This window comes from Lolium rigidum, chromosome 1, assembly GCF_022539505.1.
Source record: "Lolium rigidum isolate FL_2022 chromosome 1, APGP_CSIRO_Lrig_0.1, whole genome shotgun sequence".
In the NCBI taxonomy this organism is placed as follows: Eukaryota; Viridiplantae; Streptophyta; class Magnoliopsida; order Poales; family Poaceae; genus Lolium; species Lolium rigidum.
The window spans coordinates 26,044,121-26,063,641 of NC_061508.1; the positions used below are offsets into that span (position 1 = coordinate 26,044,121).

The window sequence follows — 19,521 nt, forward strand, 5'->3', positions numbered from 1 at the left end:
GGAGGATGCCAAACGCCCGCTCGACATCTTTCCGGGCTGCCTCTTTCATGCATAAAGGGACAAATTTTAGTATGCCCATTTCATCGAACACCTCGTACGCGGAGGCCATCCAATGCGTCCGTAGGGACCTGCAGGCCATGGCCGTCTCGGCCGACTTGCGGTCTGCAAACACGGTGCACGAGAGCTCACCTCCGGCGGCAACGGCGCAGCTGCGAACGGCGGGAGGTCTCGCGACGGTGGGAGGACAACAACGACTAAGACGGCGTCCTCCGACTCTGCTACGACGCGGCGAAAGCAACGCGGGGCCGCGACCTATGCTTCCGTCCCGCTTGTCGGCGTCTCGACGACGGTGGCCGGCGTCGACGCCGCTCCCAAATCGCCGGTCCTTGGCTGGCGGCGGAGCGGCGGGAGATGTGTGCGAGGGGTTTGTGTTTTGGGAGACAGACAGGCGGGCAAGGGGCGGACAAGGGGAGGACGCGAGCGACCAGCATTCGGCGTCCGCGGCCACGCAAACTCGTCCCAGATTTGGGCCGGGTTTGGGTCGTCCCGGACGTCGCGGCCATCCATTTTAGGGATGGGTCCGCGCGCTGGGCCGGGTTTTTGTCCGGTTGGACCCATCCGGACGCGCGGGCGAGGTTTGGGTCGCCCCGTTGGAGATGCCCTTAGAGCATCTCCACCGGTCCTCCTCATAGCCCTCCCAATAGCAATTTGGGTGTCCTAGAGAGAGAAAGTGTCCATACCGGCGGCGGTCCCAATAAAGCGCCGGCCATTTTGAGATTCCAATAAAAGCGCTGGCACGTCCGTAGCAATCCCTTCGCGAAGGGAGTCGATTGGGAGAGCCGACGTCCAATTTCTGCTGAAAAGTTGCATGTGCTCCCCTAGCATGTGACACAGCCCTCTATCTTACTTTTTCTGTCCCCACTTGCATGTGCATGCATGGTGCGGGCGTCTCTATTGGACTAATTGGTGTGAGATGTGATTCGCAAAGACTAATTGCATGCAGCCGGGCTCCCAATAGCCTGCTGCCGGTGCTTTTTTGAGTACCGGTGGGATGCTCTTATTGACAGGAAGTTACTCGATATAATATTGACCCTCGTTGGAAACTCGGAAGAGAAAATATCTCCTAGCTAGCTAGCAAGTCCGAAGTGCCGACGTAGCATGGAGCACCCGAAGTTCTACCCGTTGGTATAGAAGCTACTAGAAAATCCAGTGCGGCAGCAGCTGGCCGCCCATTCACCGTCCGTCGGGCCGGCCACCGTCCAACGGCAGCCGCTCAAGCAATAAACAAACGGAGACCGGACAAAACCAGACCGTTCGCCCAAGTTTGACGATGGGAAAACGAACAAAGAGAAGCGGATAGCAACGCCGTCGCGGTCGCCGCCGTTGTCGATCGGGCCAGGCCAGGCGCGCGACACCTCCCCGCTTGGCTTTGCGTATCGCCGCCGTGAACTGCCCTACCAACGTCGGCGCCCGGCCACGTGGTCGCCGCTCCGCCGCTGCAGCTAGCTAGCTACTAGACTGCTAGACTACCTAAGCTGGTTGGGTCCCATGGGCCACCGTGCTTCTGCGCCGCCGCTCTCGCGTGGTGCCGTCCGACGCGACGGCCACACGTGGCCCCGCCGCCGGGTCGACATGGAGATCGATCGGTCGACCGGCGCCACGCCACGCCACGGCTTGGACTTTCTTGTGCCGACGACGGTGGTGTGAGTGGGGCGCGCCACGGCGGCACCACCACCGCATCGATAGGGAGTAGCGTAGCGGCGGTAATTCCATGGATCGATCGGCCGCGTCTCGTCTCGTCGCGCGCCACGGCTGCCGGTGACCACACGCACGGTGCCGTGCCGGTGGTACTACCGCGACGGCGAGGCTCGCGATTGATTCGCGGTCCCGGTGGCTACCTACAGCGACTGGTCGTGTCTGGTGCACACACGTGGCGCTAGACGTCAGGTTTACCTTCGTCGCACACATCATCGTCCAACGATCAAATCAAAACCTAGATATGCAGATCAGGATTAGTCGCCCACCGCTCTGCTCGATCCCACCGATAAGACCAGCCAAACGCTGGTACACTTCATTCTACCAGTGGTACTAAGGGTGTTCTTTGTCCTAAATGGCACTTTTTAAGCTCTAGATCATTTTTGGCTTCTCTTAAAACTTTAATACGTCTATGGTTCTTTTTAGTCACGTGATATAGGGTGACTAAACTGAAGTGGAGGTCATGCCATTTCGGTTGGCAAGGTTGCTCAAAATGATAGTCATTTCAGTCTAGCCAACCTAACCCGTATGACCTCCACTTCAGTTAGCCATCTTGCACGTCGTATCCAAAAAGGCTCATACAAGTATAAAAGTTTTCAGAAGGGCAAAAAGTGGTCTAAAGTCCTGAAAATGGCCACTTAGGATAAATTACTCGTACTAAGGGCATCTCCGGCAGCAGCATAACGATAGTGTGATCGTTTGCTTTTTTTTTTTGCCAGCGACCATGTGTGCTTCGTCTTCTGCATGTTAGAACTGGCTACCGGCTTCACCTTGTTCTTTTGCGCCTCGTTGATGGTGTTGCCCCACCTCCCGAGTGCTAGTGCTGGCCCGGACGGCACTTAGGCATCCTCGCCATACATTGTTGGCAAAGGAGCGCCTCGGCCTTTTTAAGAGGAGTAGGCGGGCGCCGTTCTGGCCACTCCGCAGTCTACACCCAACACCGTCGCCACAACCAACGTCATGGGCAAGGTCTTCCCACCCTGCAAGATGAAGAATAACTACGAGGCCGGCTCCTCTCGTGCCGGTAAGAAGAAGAAAAATGCAACCGCCAATATGTCCGGAGGACTTCCCGCAACGTCTCTTCAACGAGAACCGGCCTGTTCCTTGGCGGGATGCAAGCCTCGACGAGGAGGATGAAGACGAAGTCCACGACGACAATACGGCTGCTACAAGCGTCAGTGTGAACCAGGAGTTCTAGCCAGTGAACCTCGCAGAGGAGGAGGCGGCCATCGAAATGGCCGCCGCCTAGAGCGAGCTCTCACTCAATGGGATGGCCTTGTCGTTCAATTGCGGGCGTCCATGCAGGCCCAAGGGAGGTCAGTGATTACTTCGACGACTCCTCCCGCACCAACACCGCCACCACCTCAGTAGGCTCTACACTGGTCGTGGCCCTGGGCGCCTCCAGTCTTCCTCGACCTCGTCGACGATGAGTAGGCAGCCATGGCGTACGCCCTAGTTAGCTAGGGTTTATTTTCTAGTCTTTTTTAATTATTTTTTTGTACTTTGTAAATTCCTATGGATTAAAATTGCTATTGGAAAAATTGGGTTAGACCTCTGGAGCTACCCAAGATAGACGAACACATTTGCCAACAAAATCGATTTAGATTTAACATCCGTAGCTCAGCCCAAACAAATACAAATAAATATAACATATGGTCTAAAATCGAGTGCAAACCAGATGCACTAAGGGCATGTACAATGTGGTAACATCAGCCTTTTTTTGAGAATGCCACGTCAGATTTTTGCTTAGTTCGAGGAGAGAGATTGAAGAAATATAAACAGTCTTCTCTTAGCTAAAGGATGATCCCTTTTAAAATAAGAGAAGCCTATTTTTTCCATTGTACCATTTGTATTCCCTTAAGAACCCAATTTTTTTTCTAAAATTTAATTGATTCTCAATTATTCTTAGGGATGGCAACAAAAAGTAATAGATTGTAAAACTTATATTTTGTGTCTTCTCTAAATGATAAATGATGTGGACCGCTAATAAAAGGCATGCCTTCTCTATCATTATATATACCCTGGGAAAGGGCTGGCCATCCCACAAGATGAAGAATAAGTACGAGGCCGGCTCCTCTCGTGCCTTTAAGACGAAAAAAACCGTGAAACCGTTGATATGTCCCGCTACACTTCCCGCACCGTCTGTTAGACGAGAACCGGCCAATTTCCTGGCGGGATGCAAGCCCCGATGAGGAGGATGAAGAAGAAGTCCACAACGACAATACATCTGCTCTAAGCGTCAGCGTGAACCAGGAGTTCCAGCCAGTGAACCTCGCAGAGGAGGAGGCGACCATCGAAATGGCCGTCGCCTAGAGCGAGCTCTCGCTCAATGGGATTGTCTCGTCGTTCAACTGCGGGAGTCCATGCAGGTCCAAGGGAGGTCAGTGACTACTTCGACGACTCCTCCCACACCAACACCGCCGCCACCTCAGTAGGCTCTACACTGGCCGTGGCCTTTGGCGCCTCCAGTCTTCGTCGACTTCGTCGACGACGAGTAGGCAGCCATGTCGTACGGCCTAGTTAGCTAGGGTTTATTTTGTAGTCTTTTTTAATTAAATTTTTTGTACTTTGTAAATTCGTTCTATGGATTAAAATTGCTATTGAAAAAATGGGTTAGTCCTCTGGAGCTACCCGAACACATGAGCCAACAAAATCGATTTAATATCCGTAGCTCAGCCCAAACAAATACAAAAATACATTACATATGATCTAAAATCGACCATTATACATGCGGACAACAGAGCACCAGTGTTAGTGACGATTATATATTAAAAAAAGTAAGAAGAAATCGAGCAGCGTCACTAGATATCTCCTCCGTCCCCATCCCACCCGTAATCGCCCTCCCACCAACTCACCACCGCCTCCTCGCTAATCACCCCGCCGCGCCACGCACTTAATCACCCGCTATTTATAACCCCCACCACCACCCACAGGCCCAGAGCAGAGAGGCCACGCCCCACGCCGCAGGCAGGCAGGCGCCGCACGCACCAACTAACTCGCCCCACGCGCCGCCGCCGAACTGGTTGCCAGCCGGCCATGGAGACGGACGCCACCGCCTTCTACCCGCCGGCCCACCAGCGCCATCCCACGCCCGCGCAGCCGCTGTCGGCGAAGCCTCCGCCGGCGTCCGCCGGCGCGGGGCGAGCCGCGGCGGGGCGGCAGTACCGCGGCGTGCGGATGCGCAAGTGGGGCAAGTGGGTGGCCGAGATCCGGGAGCCCAACAAGCGGTCGCGGATCTGGCTCGGCTCCTACGCCACCGCCGTCGCCGCCGCGCGCGCCTACGACACCGCCGTCTTCTACCTCCGCGGCCGCTCCGCGCGCCTCAACTTCCCCGACCAGCTCCTCGACGGCGCCGCTCCCGCCGCCGTTGCGGACCTCAAGGAGGCCGCGGGAGGGGCGCTCTCCGCCGCGGCCATCCGGAAGAAGGCGGCCGAGGTCGGCGCACGCGTCGACGCGCTGCACTCTGCAGGCGTCGGCGGGCCTCCGGTCTCCCCGCCCCCGCCGTCCCCGTCCGGCCGCCGCGGAAGGGCCAAGCACCCCGACCTCAACCGGGAGCCCACCCCGGACACCGACGACGACGAGTGAAGTGTAAACCCCCAGCCGAATCTTCTTCGCCTTCTTCAATCCTAGTGCTTAATTAGTCCGCCAGGCGAGTAGCAGCTAGCTAGCAGTAGCAGAGTATGGGTAAGCAAGCAGATACTAGTAGTAGTCCAGTGCAAGAAGATAAGTATGGTGAAGCATGGAGCCGACACGCAAGGTGTTCGGTGATATGCGGGTGAGCTCGGGAAACAACCCAAATCAACCGAAATCAATAATGGAGCCGCGGCGTCGCCGTCAGGTCGGCCAAAGTGGGGTTCTAGGCTACCAGTTAATCACCGTCCGGTCGGAGGCGGCGACGACGGCGAAGTAGCGGCAGCTGGGGTAGGAGACAAAGTGTGCGTGAGTGCGTGTGCGTGGGCGTGTGTAGCCAAGGCAAAGCGCATGGCCTTCTTCACGTAGGAGTGTTGTTGTTTGTAAAAAGAAAGAATACCGGCAAACAAAGCAGGCTTCAGCAATCTTTCCATGCATCTTCGTCCTCATGTGTGGATTCTTGTTCACCATCGCTACAGGCTACGCCATCATCATGGCAGTTGCGCGCGTCCAGATTATCGCCTTCGTTGCCTGCTAGCGCACGCGTCGGCGCCGCCTTGGCGAGAGACGACGGGCTTCTTCCACTCCTCCTCTGCCGTGTCGGCCACCGCCGGAGGTTTTCATCAGGTTTGGCCTTTGTGGGTGGATTAGTGCGTTTGTGATGCGTCTTATCGACTAATGATGCGTGCGTGTCGGCAATTGATTACGCCGCCCTGGAAGATTCGTGGAGCCAGACGTCCGGTCCATCAAACCAGGTGTCGACCCATTGGACCGGCACCTTCTGCACTACGGCTGGAGTGCTAGTGTACTTGTTTACCTGTTTCTTCTGGAATCATGCGAGCCCATCATTAAGCAGTATCTTGTCACCAAAAGTTGGCCAAAAGGCGGTGAGACACACATATGGACTTAGGGCATCTCCAGCGGCGCGACGCGACACATTTTAGTGTCTGCGCGCGTTGACGCTGAAATGATCGTTTTCGTCCGCGTGTCCGTTTGCGTCTGGGGTTGGCTCCAGCGGCCCGACGCATATTTTTTTTCTCTTTTTCATTTCAACATACTTCCAAATATTACAAATTGGAAGATTATTTTACACAAACTAATACATAGTTTGGAACATGGTTTACACAAACTAATACATAGTTTGTACCATGGTGGACACAAATATAAATATTTTAAAAATAGAAACCAGTTGTGTTGATTTCCGTATGTTCGCTGCCAAGAAAGAATATTCGAGGGCACACCCAGTCACCCAAACTGGAAAATCCAGCGGGAGGATTGACGGTTGTAAGGGTATTTTACCCTTATCCATTATTTTGGTAACTATGACACCGTGCTAGAGTATTTGGACTAATACATGTCTACAAGATAATTCACAGGTATTAGCCAAAGATGTATAATGGTGTATCGATAGAACAAGAAGGCAACGGGAGACCCCCCAATTCGATGAAGAATCGCAAGGTTTGCGAGTACTGTCGGTCCTGCATCCGGCCGGACCGGCCCCAGCGCCGGACGGCCCGGTCACCAACCGGACCAAGGACCGGTGCCATCCGGACGAGATCCAAGAAAGAATGAAGAGTGGCCCGGCCGTTGTCCTGGCCGCGACCGGTTGGAACCGGCCGCTCGGCTTCTCGGCCCGGCCGGACCGGCTCCGGACCGGGCGTCCTGGCCGGCAACCGGCCTTGCGCCCGTGCCATCCGGCACTATCCAAGAAAGAATGGCGCTCGCCCGGCCAAGACCCGGTCCCAGCCTCCGGTTGGAAACCGGCCGGTCCGGCTCGTGGCTCGGCCGGACCGGGCCGTGGACCGGCCTCGTCCGGCGCCGCATCCGGCCGACCGGCTCCTCGAGGAATCTGCCGATGTGGCAAGTGACCAACGGCCATATTTCGAAGTACACTATAAATAGGCCTTCTTCTACCTCTCGAACAGCTAGGCACTACACTACAAGCCGTTCTTGAGCTCCTTCTTCCATGCTCCATTGTTAGAAACACCAAAAGCCTCGCATCTCCCTCCTCCTCCACCCAAACTCAAATCCCTCCGGGAAACGATAGAGGAGGACCCGATCTACCATTCTACCAAGCCAAATCTTATTCCCCTTGTATTCATCAAGAAGCTTGCTTCCTAGGGTTCCTTGGAAACCCTAGGTGGGCAAGAGGAGTCCGGAAGCATCCGGGCCGTGGATCCGCTCCGGCAAGATTGTGAAGGTTTGGAGGCTACCTCAAAGTCTACCACAAGTGAGAGAGCTATTCCTTCGTGGGATAGGCTCCGGAGAATAGGGTGAGCCTTCGTGGCGCGGGGAATCCTTCGTGGGACCTCCACTCCTCCAAACGTGACGTACCTTGTTGCAAAGCAAGGGAACACGGGAATACATCCTCGTCTCCGCGTGCTATCTGCTATCTCTAACCGAACTCCTTACTTGTGATTTAATCGCCTGTGAGAGCCTTCGTGCTCGAGTTAGTTGTATCCTCATATAGGTTGCTTCACCTAGTTTGCATTAGGCTCACCTTTATATTCCGCAAAGCCTAATATTGCAAAGTAAGAATTAAAATCTGTAGAAACCTATTCACCCCCTCTTCTAGGTTTACCATCTCTATACTTTCAATTGGTATGAAAGCCTGGACTCTTTTTAAGGGCTTCACCGCCTTAAGAGTGAGATGGAAAAACTATTCGAGGGTCTAGATGATGACTCTAACCTTTCGGTTAAAGAAATGAAATCTAGATTCTTGGCATATGAGGCCGAGAAGAAGAAAAAGGAGGATGAACTACAAAGCCAAATGGCGTAAATGTCCGTCATGCTTAAGAACCTAACTACCGGAGGAGCTCCTAGTGGGGTTTCGGCCTCTAAGGAATCCTTCCATGAAGTTAACCATGACTATCCTAGAAACACTTCACCCATGCCTCATATAAACCATAGTGGGACCGTTCCCCATTTTGATGGAACTCACTTTCCACATTGGAAATCTTCTATGGAATCTCATATTCGCAGTACTGCAGTAGTGGAGCTATGGGAGATCATTCTTCATGGATACCGGGAGCCACAAGATCCCGTTCGGTTGACCTCCACCGAGTTCTATAACCGTCAACTCAATGCCTCCGCACGTGACAAGATTAGAAGTGGCATCAATCGCAAGCTCCTTGATCAAGTCAATGACATCGGCTCCGCTAAAGAGTTGTGGGATCGAATCGTAGTACTCCAAGAGGGAACCGATTTGATCCAATCATCTCTTTACGAGACCGCAAAGCAAGAAGCTCACCGGTTCATGATTCGAGAAGGAGAATCCATAGCCGATGCCTATGCAAGGCTTGGTGCTCTTAGAGTAAGGATCAAGGGACTTGGTGCTGAGAAGTATGACGACGGCTTTGAGATGAATGAAGGATTCATAAAGTCCAAGGTCATTGCAATGATTGCTGTCAAGCAAGAAGATACCAACCTTGCACTCAACTTGCTAATCATGACCAAGAGTGCCGATCTGAACTCCGATGATCTAGTCTCCTATGTGGCCGCCAATGAAAACATGGCCAAGGCAGGAAAAATGATCATGGCAATGAACCGTGTTGATGAAGCCTCACACAACCATGAAGCGTCACACAACCTTGCCCTCAAGGCTAGAGCTGACCATGGAGGAGAAGAAGAATATGAAATTGAGGAAGATGAGGAGATGACCTCAACTAGTGACATTGCTACCGACTTTGCCTTCTTTGCTAAGAAGTACAAGGGAAAGTTGCCAATGCTCCTCAATGACAAGAAGAAGAAGAGAACTTGCTACAATTGTGATGAAGAGAGCCACTTTGCAAATGAGTGCCCTTATGAGAAAAGGGTAGACAAGCCAAAGTTCATCAAAGGGGTCAAGCCAAGATTGAAGCCAAACCCAATCAATGACCGATACAAGAGGAACAAGGGAAGAGCCTTTGTTGGGGCCGAGTACTTGTCCGATGAAGAAGAGGAAGATGAGGAGAAGGAGGCCGGAGTGGCCGGCTTGGCTTTCTCTAAGCCCGGGTCACTCTTCACATATGACTACTCCAAGGATTACTCCACGGAGAATGATGTTGGTTCTTCCTTTATGGCAAGAATAACTCAAGATGATGACTCCGACGACTCTTCCTCATCTACAACCATTGGCTCTTGTCTTATGGCAAGAGAAACCAAGGTAATGGAACCCCCACCTTCTTTGTCTAGTGTCCTTGACAATGAAGCTGAAAATCAAGATGAATTAACTGTGCTTAAGGAACTTTACAATGTTAGATGCACCCTTCGTGGTGAAGCTCTTGTCAAATTTGATTTCTTGATGGACTCTCTCAAAGAAAAGGATGAGTCCATTGAGGAATTAGAATATCATTTGAATGATAAGGAAAGGAGATTCAATCTCCTAAGACAAGAGCTAAAAATCGAAAGGTGCATATCTCAAGGTCTTAAGCAACAAATTGAAACTTATGAACTAGATAAAGTTAAGGATCTTGAAACTATTGAAAGGGCTCAATCATTGACCCAAGAGCTTAATGCATCAAAGGAGGAACTTGAAGTTGCTCATGCTTCTCTCACTAGGGATCTTGACCACCTTGAAAGAGCTAACAAGCTTGTCAAGGATGAGCTCAAGAAACTTGGAAAGAACCATGACCTACTCCAAGAATCCTACTCTAAAGCTCTTGAATCAATGAATCATTCTATTGTTGATAAAAATGTTGCTAGTTCCTCCACCACCTTTACTAGTGAGCATGCTAAGCTTGTTGCGGAACATGTTCGTTTACAAGAGGAACTATCTTTGCATGTTGAGACCAATACATATCTTGAATCTTTGGTAACCAAATATGGTCTCAACTATTATCCTAATGAATCGGATTGTGAGCAAGCAACTACTCTTGAGGAAAATGTTAGGTTGAAGAAAGAACTTGCCAAGTTCACCACAAGAGTAAGATGGGATTGGATGACCTTTTGAGTAAGCAAAGGTCAAACAATCAAAAGTATGGTCTTGGGTATGTTCCCAAGCCCTACAAGAAGAACAACTACAAGAAAGAGAAGCCCGCTCAAGAAAAGAACAAGAAGGTCACTAATGATGGCAAAGCCCCAAAGGGCAAAGCCACTAGTGGTGACCGCACTGGGCCAAACAATCACTATGCTTTATTTGTTGATTATTATGGTGATGTTTATGCTAACTATGTTGGTCCTCGTAATGGCTATGCTTATAGAGGGTACTCGATTTGGGTACCAAAAGATCTTGTTGCCATGACTAGGGAACCCATTAATCAATGGGTTCCTAAATCCTCTACTTGATTTTGTAGGGGTATTCCTCCTGTGGTCCAAAATGGGTGTTTGATAGTGGATGCACCAATCATATGACCGGAGGAAGAGGTGTGCTTGACCAATTCATTGAAGATATTAACAAGAAGTCAAGCATTACCTTTGGTGACAACTCAAAGGGAAAGGTACTTGGGTATGGCAAGGTGGCAATCTCTAAGGACTTGTGCCTTGAGACGGTCATGCTTGTTGAACACCTTGGTTATAACTTGCTTTCTATATATCATCTTGTCGATGCCGGTTGCAATTCATATTTTACTAAGTATTATGTGCAAGTCTTTAGGAGTGACAATCTCAAATTGGTCCTTGTTGGATATGTGGAGAACAACCTTTACGTGGTTGACCTCTCGAAAGAGAGCCCATCTCCCTCCACATGTCTAATGGCGGCCAAGCATGACGAAGGTTGGTTGTGGCATCGCCGCCTTGGTCATGTTAACATGAGGAATCTTAAACAACTCCTAAAGGGTGAGCACATTGTTGGACTAACCGGCATTTCTTTTGAGAAAGATCGTGTATGCAAGTGCATGTGTAGCGGGAAAACAACTCAAGAAGAAACATCCTATCAAGAGTATCGTCACCACATCTAGGCCTTTGGAGCTCCTTCATTTGGATCTCTTTGGGCCATCACATTATGATACTCTTGGTGGGAGCAAGTATGGACTTGTCATTGTTGATGATTACTCAAGATACTCTTGGGTCTTTCTCCTTAAGTCTAAGGATGAGACCCATAGGGAGTTCATCACCTTCGCCAAGAAAGCTCAACGTACATATGAATCCGAGATCAAGGCGATTAGGACCGACAATGGCACCGAGTTCAAGAACTACACTATGCAAGAGTTTGTTGATGATGAGGGAATCAAGCATGAGTTTTCAGCTCCATATACCCCTCAACAAAATGGTGTTGTTGAAAGGAAGAACCGGACTATCATTGAGATGGCAAGAACCATGTTGAGTGAATTCAACTCACCCCACAACTTTTGGGGAGAAGCCATCTCTACAGCTTGTCCACTACTCCAACCGGCTCTTCCTCCGCCCCTCCACAACAAAACTCCATATGAGCTTCTCACAGGTAACAAGCCTAATGTCATGTACATTCATGTCTTTGGATGCAAATGTCTTGTTAAGAACAATAAAGGGAAGCTTGGTAAATTTGAAACTAGAACTATAGAGGGCATTTTTGTTGGATATGCGGAGAACTCTCACGCCTATAGATACTACAACCGGTCCACTGGGGACTATTGAAGTATCTTGTGACGTGGTGTTCTTGGAGGATAATGGCTCCCAAGTGGAGCAAGTTGTTCCATGTGTTGCAGTGTAATGATGATGATCCATCTAGTGCCATCAAGCATATGGGCATTGGACACATCCGGCCCATGGAAGTGCATAGTGATGATCAAGGTGATGGAATAGAAGTATCAAGCTCACCTCAAGTTGAGCCTAGCTCAACTCAAGTTGAACCATCAAGTGCAACCCAAGATGTATCCTCCACTCAAGATGAGCCACATCCCGAAGAACAAGAAGAAAGTCCTCAACCCACTGAGCAAGATCATGATGATGATCAAGAAACATCTTCAACTCATGTTCAAGCTCAAGTTGTACCTCATGATCAAGTATTAGCAAGAGATGAATTCATTGATCATGAAGGAACCATTCGGAAGATCAAGGCGGCTACAAGGGCAAGTGACATGAAAGTAGATCTTGTCCTCGGTAGCATCTCAAAAGGAGTGGTAACTCGTAGACACCATGCATTACTTATGACTTATTGTCAACATCATGCGTTTGTTTCTAGTTTTGAGCCACTCAAGGTACATGAAGCCTTGGTTGATCCGGATTGGGTCATTGCCATCCAAGAAGAATTGGAGTGTTTCACCCGCAATGAAGTATGGTCTCTAGTTGAGAGACCCAAGGATCATCGCATCAATGTCATTGGGACCAAGTGGGTGTTCAAGAACAAGCAAGATGAAGATGGCATTGTCATTAGAAATAAAGCAAGGTTAGTGGCGCAAGGGTTTGCCCAAATAGAAGGTATGGACTTTGAGGATACCTTTGCGCCGGTAGCCCGTCTTGAAGCTATTCGTCTTTTGCTTGCATTTGCATCTTTCCACAATTTCAAACTATACCAAATGGATGTGAAAAGTGCATTTTTGAATGGTCCTCTAAAAGAAACCGCATATGTAGCTCAACCCCCGGGTTTCGAAGACCCATGCCGACCCAACCATGTGTATTTACTCCATAAGGCACTCTATGGTCTCAAGCAAGCTCCACGTGCTTGGTATGAGTTCCTTAGGGATTTTCTACTACAAGATGGATTTTGCATGGGTACTGGCCGATTCCACCCTTTTTACCAAGCGGGTTAAAGGGGGTGGCTTGTTTATATGTCAAATATATGTTGATGATATTATATTTGGTGGAACTAACCCCAATCATAACAAAGCTTTTGAGCAATTGATGACTAGGAAATTTGAGATGTCCATGATGGGGGAGTTGAAGTTTTTCCTAGGCTTCCAAGTGAGGCAACTTGCAAAAGGCACCTTCATCTCTCAAGAAAAGTATGTGAAGGACATGCTCAAGAAGTTCAACATGACCAATGCAAGCCCAATGAAGACACCCATGCCCGTAAAGGGGCAACTTGGCTCATGTGACGGTGAGAAGGATGTGGACATAAAGGTATACCGTTCCATGATAGGATCCTTGCTCTACCTTTGTGCCTCTAGGCCGGATATCATGCTAAGTGTAGGGATGTGTGCTCGTTTTCAATCCGCTCCTAAGGAGAGCCATTTGATGGCGGTCAAACGGATTCTAAGATACCTTGTTCTCACTCCTACTCTCGGCTATGGTATCCAAAGGGGTCAACCTATGAACTCATTGGCTACTCGGACTCCGATTGGGCCGGTGATAAGGTTGACCGGAAGTCTACCTCCGGGGCTTGCCAATTTATTGGCCGGTCATTGGTGAGTTGGTCATCCAAGAAACAAAACTCCACCGCTTTATCCACCGCCGAAGCCGAATATATATCCGCGGCATCTTGTTGCACTCAATTGTTATGGATGAAGCAAACCTTGAAAGACTATGGTGTGTCTCTTGGTACGGTGCCTCTTCTATGTGACAATGAAAGTGCAATAAAGATCGCCAATAACCCGGTTCAACATTGTCGCACCAAACATATTGACATTTGCCATCACTTCCTACGTGATCATGTTGCCAATAAGGATATTGATCTCACTCATGTGGGAACAACCTACCAATTGGCGGATATTTTCACTAAGCCTTTGGATGAAGCCCGGTTTGTAAACTTGAGAGGAGAACTTGGTATTCTTGATCCTAAAAACTTGGATTGAATCAACTTCTTGCACTATATTCTTGCATTTATCTAACTATCTAGCTTAGAGACATAGCACATATGGGGATAGTCATCTTACCATGTCTTGGTATGATGCATACCCATGTGTGCAACATAAATAGACCCAATGTCATTATATGGACCCAAGCACGTCTCTTCGAGGTCACATGACATTTGCGCTTTCACATAGGGGGAGTAATCCCCCGCCCCTCATTTAGTCTCAAATTGCAACTTGATTTGACTATACAAGGCTAAATGATCTTATTGCAAAAATCACTTCAAAAATGACTTATGACTCTTGATTTATACTTCGAATCATGCCCATTGTTGCTATTTACATCTTGTTTGGATTTTCACTCCAATGGGTATGCCTAGAGAATTTTGTGTTCCCCACCCCATGTCTATGCTCATCTCATCATCCACTATCTATCTATATGTACATGTCATCATCATATGAGCATTCATACACACTTACACAAAGAATAGGGGCAAAACGAGGCAAAAACGAGGCACAACTGAGTGGCCGGTCACTGGCCCGGTTGGACCGGCCCTCGGGCCGGATCAGCCGGCGCCGAGTCCGGTCGACCGGACGCACGACCGGCCGGGCGGCTGTTATAATTTGGAGAAGGATACCCCTTGGGTCTTCTTCCTCATTATTCCCCAACCTCCAAACACTCCATGGCCGCCGCCCCCTCCAGCTCCACCACGCCCTAGGCCCTTCCCCCCACTAGTTTCTCCCCAAACTTCACTCCACCATAGATCGGGATCCCTCAAGCCTCTTCACCAAAGGATTTGGCTCCTCCCAAGCTATTTTGGGAGATCTTGGGGATTTGGTCCTCAACCTCTTGTTCACGTGTTCCTCCTGCTCACTTGGGCAAAGAGGACAATGTCTTCGGGTAACTCCTTCTCCCTACCCCTCTCCCTCTTACTTTTCCTCCCCCATTGCCACATTTTGAGGAACTTTGAGAAAAATTAGGGTTAGGGTTAGGGTTAGTAAGTCCTCATGCCAACTAGAGTGTCTCACATGCCTATGCACATTGTTCACTCTCCTAGTATAGTCTATGTTCAAGTTTGTGAGTTTTTGCATGATTTTGTGTCGAATTTCTGGGCCAACATCACACCTCAACATAACCCGGCTTACAGCCCGGTCGACCGGCCTCTCAACTGGCCGGTCCGGCGCCAGGTCCGGTCAACCGGATGGACAACCGGCTGGTCCGGTCCACCGTCCGGTCTGACCGGCCCCTGCGCCGGCCAGCCCAGCTTTTTCGCATAACTTCGTCGAGACACTTGGATATAGGCTATGCTTTTGGCTTCCTCATATATACTGATGACATGTACACTTATCCCCCATGCTCCCTCTTGTGCTATTTTGCTGATTCACAGGAAGTTGGAGCGGTGAGGATCGTGGCACTACCGCCAAGAGAGGAAGGCTTGCAAGTGGCCGTGCAGCTCTGACCACTGGTGGCAGCTCAGCTAGGGGCCGTAACAAGACATCTAGAAATAAAAGGAAAGATAAACATGTAGCACAAGACGGTGATGAGGTATTGCCAGATTACCATGTTGGTGATGTGCAAGTTGGGGCATGGAGAAGACTTAGAGAGTCCAACCCCTATCGGTATGAGGCACCTACTTACCAAGGGGGAGATAAGTTTTTCTGGACCAAGACACAGCAAGTCATGTGGAACGACTACTATAACTCCCAGGAGCATATGAAGTCTGGCACCATTGTTATGCCCAAGGCCATCAAAGATGTCATTGGAATGTATGAAACCACCAAGTTTCGCTTTGTGGTTGAGACCTTGAGGCGGATGGGGTTGTATGACCTCATGTGTTTGACACCTTCTGATGGATGCTACTGTCCAATCTTGGTGAGACAGTTTCATTGCACGCTCTTTTTCCATGATGATGCAACTAGGACTATGACTTGGATGACCGGCAAACGAAATACACTTGCAACTATCTTGATCTCTGTGAAGCCTTGGGGTTTGGTGGAGGCCGTGCTCGTGGTTTCAAGATCTATTCTCAGCAGACGTTCACCAGAGGGGACATTGCCTTTTGCTATCCTCCGAATCCCGCATCTGGACCTCCCACCATCTCTGGCATGTACTACTCATACCTTATCATTGCCAAGCTATTCCGAGAGAGTCTCATTAGCAAGATTGGCGACACAAGTGAATGTCGTGCATACCATCTGAACTTGATGTACTATTGCCATCCTGAGCATCAGCAACTTATTGACGGCTGTGATCTCATCTACTGTGAGCTACGGCGCTGTGTTCGTGAACGACTGACTCCTAATCTTGCCCAGTATGTTCAGCTGCTCATCAACAGGGTTGTGCCAGCACCTCTCAATACGCAAGGTGAACGGGTCAGGATGGCAGCCTTCGTGGTACCTCGCCCAAGGTGATAGACCGGAAGTCGCCGCCATGAGGCCTTCCGAGCGCCGGTCCAAGGAACGCCATGACCATGCTAGCTCCAGCCTACTCTAGGCGCCCACGAGCATGGTGTCTCACGGTTCTTCTCTAGCCTATGGTAGATGTGCAAGAACACCAATGATGTTGCACATCAAAGTCTTTCTTTGAACCAAGAGACGAGGCGGCGCCAAAATGAGTTCATGGCTACTAGGAATGCACCTGTTCCTCCTCCTGGCCCTGAGTTGGAGCCTGTCCATGCACCAAACCGGGAGATGCCTCTCCTCTCCGATGAGATGTTCCGAACTTTGATCCCTCCTTGTACTTTGGTGCTCCCCTCCTAGACCTGCCCGTGCACCTACCGCTGATGCTGATGATGAAGAGGATGAAGGTGATGAGGATGACAATGGTGAGGATGATGATGAAGAAGCCGACGATGAGGATGGTGATGGCAGCTCTCCATCCACGGGGCACGAGTTCTATTGATGGGACGCTAGCATCTCTCCTCTTTTCTTCGCCTTTTTGGTGTTCCGATGCCAAAGGGGGAGAAGAGAGTAGAGTCTAGAATCACGGGGTTCTTTGATTGTCACAAGCCATGGGAGTTGCTTTATTTGGATTTTATATGGCTTGTGCGTATTTGCTTTGATTTCTCAAGAACCATTTGCTACTTCAAATAATTCATGTATGGATATGTATGGACGACTATTATGTGTGCTACTCTATGTTAGGATAATCATGCTTTATGCTTATATATCTTGATATACTTGTCCATACCATGCTTGTTTCCTAAAGATATTGGGGGAGCTTCTCATATTCCACAAATGGTGCACTTTGCATTCAAACGCAAATTCTCCAAGTGCACACATTATGGGGGAGCTGTCGTAATATCTTATATGGAATCAAGCTTTAGAGCTTATCATAATATCTAGATGTGACTCTAGCTCGGTTTGTCATCGTATACCAAAAAGGGGGAGATTGTAAGGGTATTTTACCCTTATCCATTATTTTGGTAACTATGACACCGTGCTAGAGTATTTGGACTAATACATGTCTACAAGATAATTCACAGGTATTAGCCAAAGAGGTATAATGGTGTATCGATAGAACAAGAAGGCAACGGGAGACCCCCAATTCGATGAAGAATCAGCAAGGTTTGCGTGTACCGGCCGGTCCCGGATCCGGCCGGACCGGCCCCAGCGCGCCGGACGGCTCGGTCACCAACCGGACCAAGGACCGGTGCCATCCGGACGAGATCCGAGAAAGAATGAAGAGTGGCCCGGCCGGTGTCCGGTCGCCGCCCGGTTGGAACCGGGCCGCTCCGGCTCCTGGCCCGGTCGGACCGGGATCCGGACCGGGCGTCCCGGTTGGCAACCGGCCTTTGCGCTCGTGCCATCCGGGCACTATCCAAGAAAGAATGGCGCCGCCCGGTCAAGACCCGGTCCTAGCTCCGGTTGGAAACCGGCAGGTCCGGTCGATGGCCCGGCCGGACCGGGCCGTGGACCGGCTCGTCCGGCGCCGCATCCGGCCGACCGGGCTCCTCGAGGAATCTGCCGATGTGGCAAGTGACCAACGGCCATATTTCGAAGTACACTATAAATAGGCCTTCTTCTACCTCTCGAACAGCTAGGCACTACACTACAAGCCGTTCTTGAGCTCCTTCTTCCATGCTCCATTGTTAGAAACACCAAAAGCCTCGCATCTCCCTCCTCCTCCACCCAAACTCAAATCCCTCCGGGAAACGATAGAGGAGGACCCGATCTACCATTCTACCAAGCCAAATCTTATTCCCCCTTGTATTCATCAAGAAGCTTGCTTCCTAGGGTTCCTTGGAAACCCTAGGTGGGCAAGAGGAGTCCGGAAGCATCCGGGCCGTGGATCTGCTCCGGCAAGATTGTGAAGGTTTGGAGGCTACCTCAAAGTCTACCACAAGTGAGAGAGCTATTCCTTCGTGGGATAGGCTCCGGAGAATAGGGTGAGCCTTCGTGGCGCGGGGAATCCTTCGTGGGACCTCCACTCCTCCAAACGTGACGTACCTTGTTGCAAAGCAAGGGAATACGGGAATACATCCTCGTCTCCGCGTGCTATCGGTTATCTCTAACCGAACTCCTTACTTGTGATTTAACTGCCTGTGAGAGCCTCCGTGCTCGAGTTAGTTGTATCCTCATATAGGTTGCTTCACCTAGTTTGCATTAGGCTCACCTTTATATTCCGCAAAGCCTAATATTGCAAAGTAAGAATTAAAATCTGTAGAAACCTATTCACCCCCCCCCCTCTAGGTTTACCATCTCTATACTTTCAACGGTGCCCTTGTTGGTTCTACCGATGAGGCGAACAGACAGAAACCTTCCACTACTAGCTTCGTCTGGCCGTAGCCAGATTCGCTGCAAAGAAAGAACACTCCACGTTCTAACTATCGGAGTCCGATGCGGATTCGCCGGTGTGGTAGTGCCTGCGGCAGGCCGTGTCATCGAAGACCTTGACGACCATCTCACCGTCTCCCTCGTAGAGGAAGCTGAGCTCGCAGCCGGGCTCGAGCGCCAGGTCACGGGCGAACTTGCCCCACCCGGTGTGCAAGTACATCTTGCCCTCGCCCGTCAAACGAGACCTCCACGGTCCGGCGGCGAGGTTGCAGCCCGGCCTCCCGTAGCCGCAAATGCGCCGACTCGACGCTCGTCGACGAACTCGGCGAACTTGTCCGGGAGACGCTTGATGCCGAGCGGGTCGTCGTCGATGCGGAGAAGGAACTCGAAGCAGCGTCCCTCCACGTCGGAGGAAGACGAAGAGGGCGCTAGCGACGGCGAGCGTGGGGCCGTAGCTGCTCCACCACGGCGGCCCCTGCCCCGTCCCCGGGGCCGTCCAGGGCCGCGGCCTCGACCGCCTCGTCGGCTACCAGGACCCGCCATGGTCTTCCTCGCGGGCCTGGCTGCGTCGCAGGAACACCTAGGCGGCGGAACGCTGGAGCTTTGTGGCAGTTAGGGTTTCTATGGAGGAGTGGATGAGGAAGAAGAAGGCGCGGCCCCTTTATATAGGCCGGAGGCATGCGGTGGCCGCGGGACGCGTGGCGACGCCATTAACGTGGTTGGCGGAGGTGGGCTG

At 50.7% G+C, this 19,521-nt stretch overlaps 1 protein-coding gene across 1 annotated transcript; it reads left to right on the forward strand.

Annotated features, from left to right (window-relative positions):
- The first annotated feature begins 4,710 nt into the window (after window positions 1–4,710).
- On the forward strand, window positions 4,711–5,340 carry LOC124669940 (ethylene-responsive transcription factor RAP2-1-like). The gene has a single exon (XM_047206474.1). The coding sequence runs from the start codon at window positions 4,792–4,794 to the stop codon at window positions 5,338–5,340; it is 549 nt and encodes a 182-aa protein (XP_047062430.1). The 5' UTR covers window positions 4,711–4,791.
- Window positions 5,341–19,521: the final 14,181 nt, after the last annotated feature.

What these genes read in the sequence shown, in the direction of transcription:
- LOC124669940 (XM_047206474.1), top strand. Translation starts at nt 4,792, where the DNA reads ATGGAGACGGACGCCACCGCCTTCTACCCGCCGGCCCACCAGCGCCAT.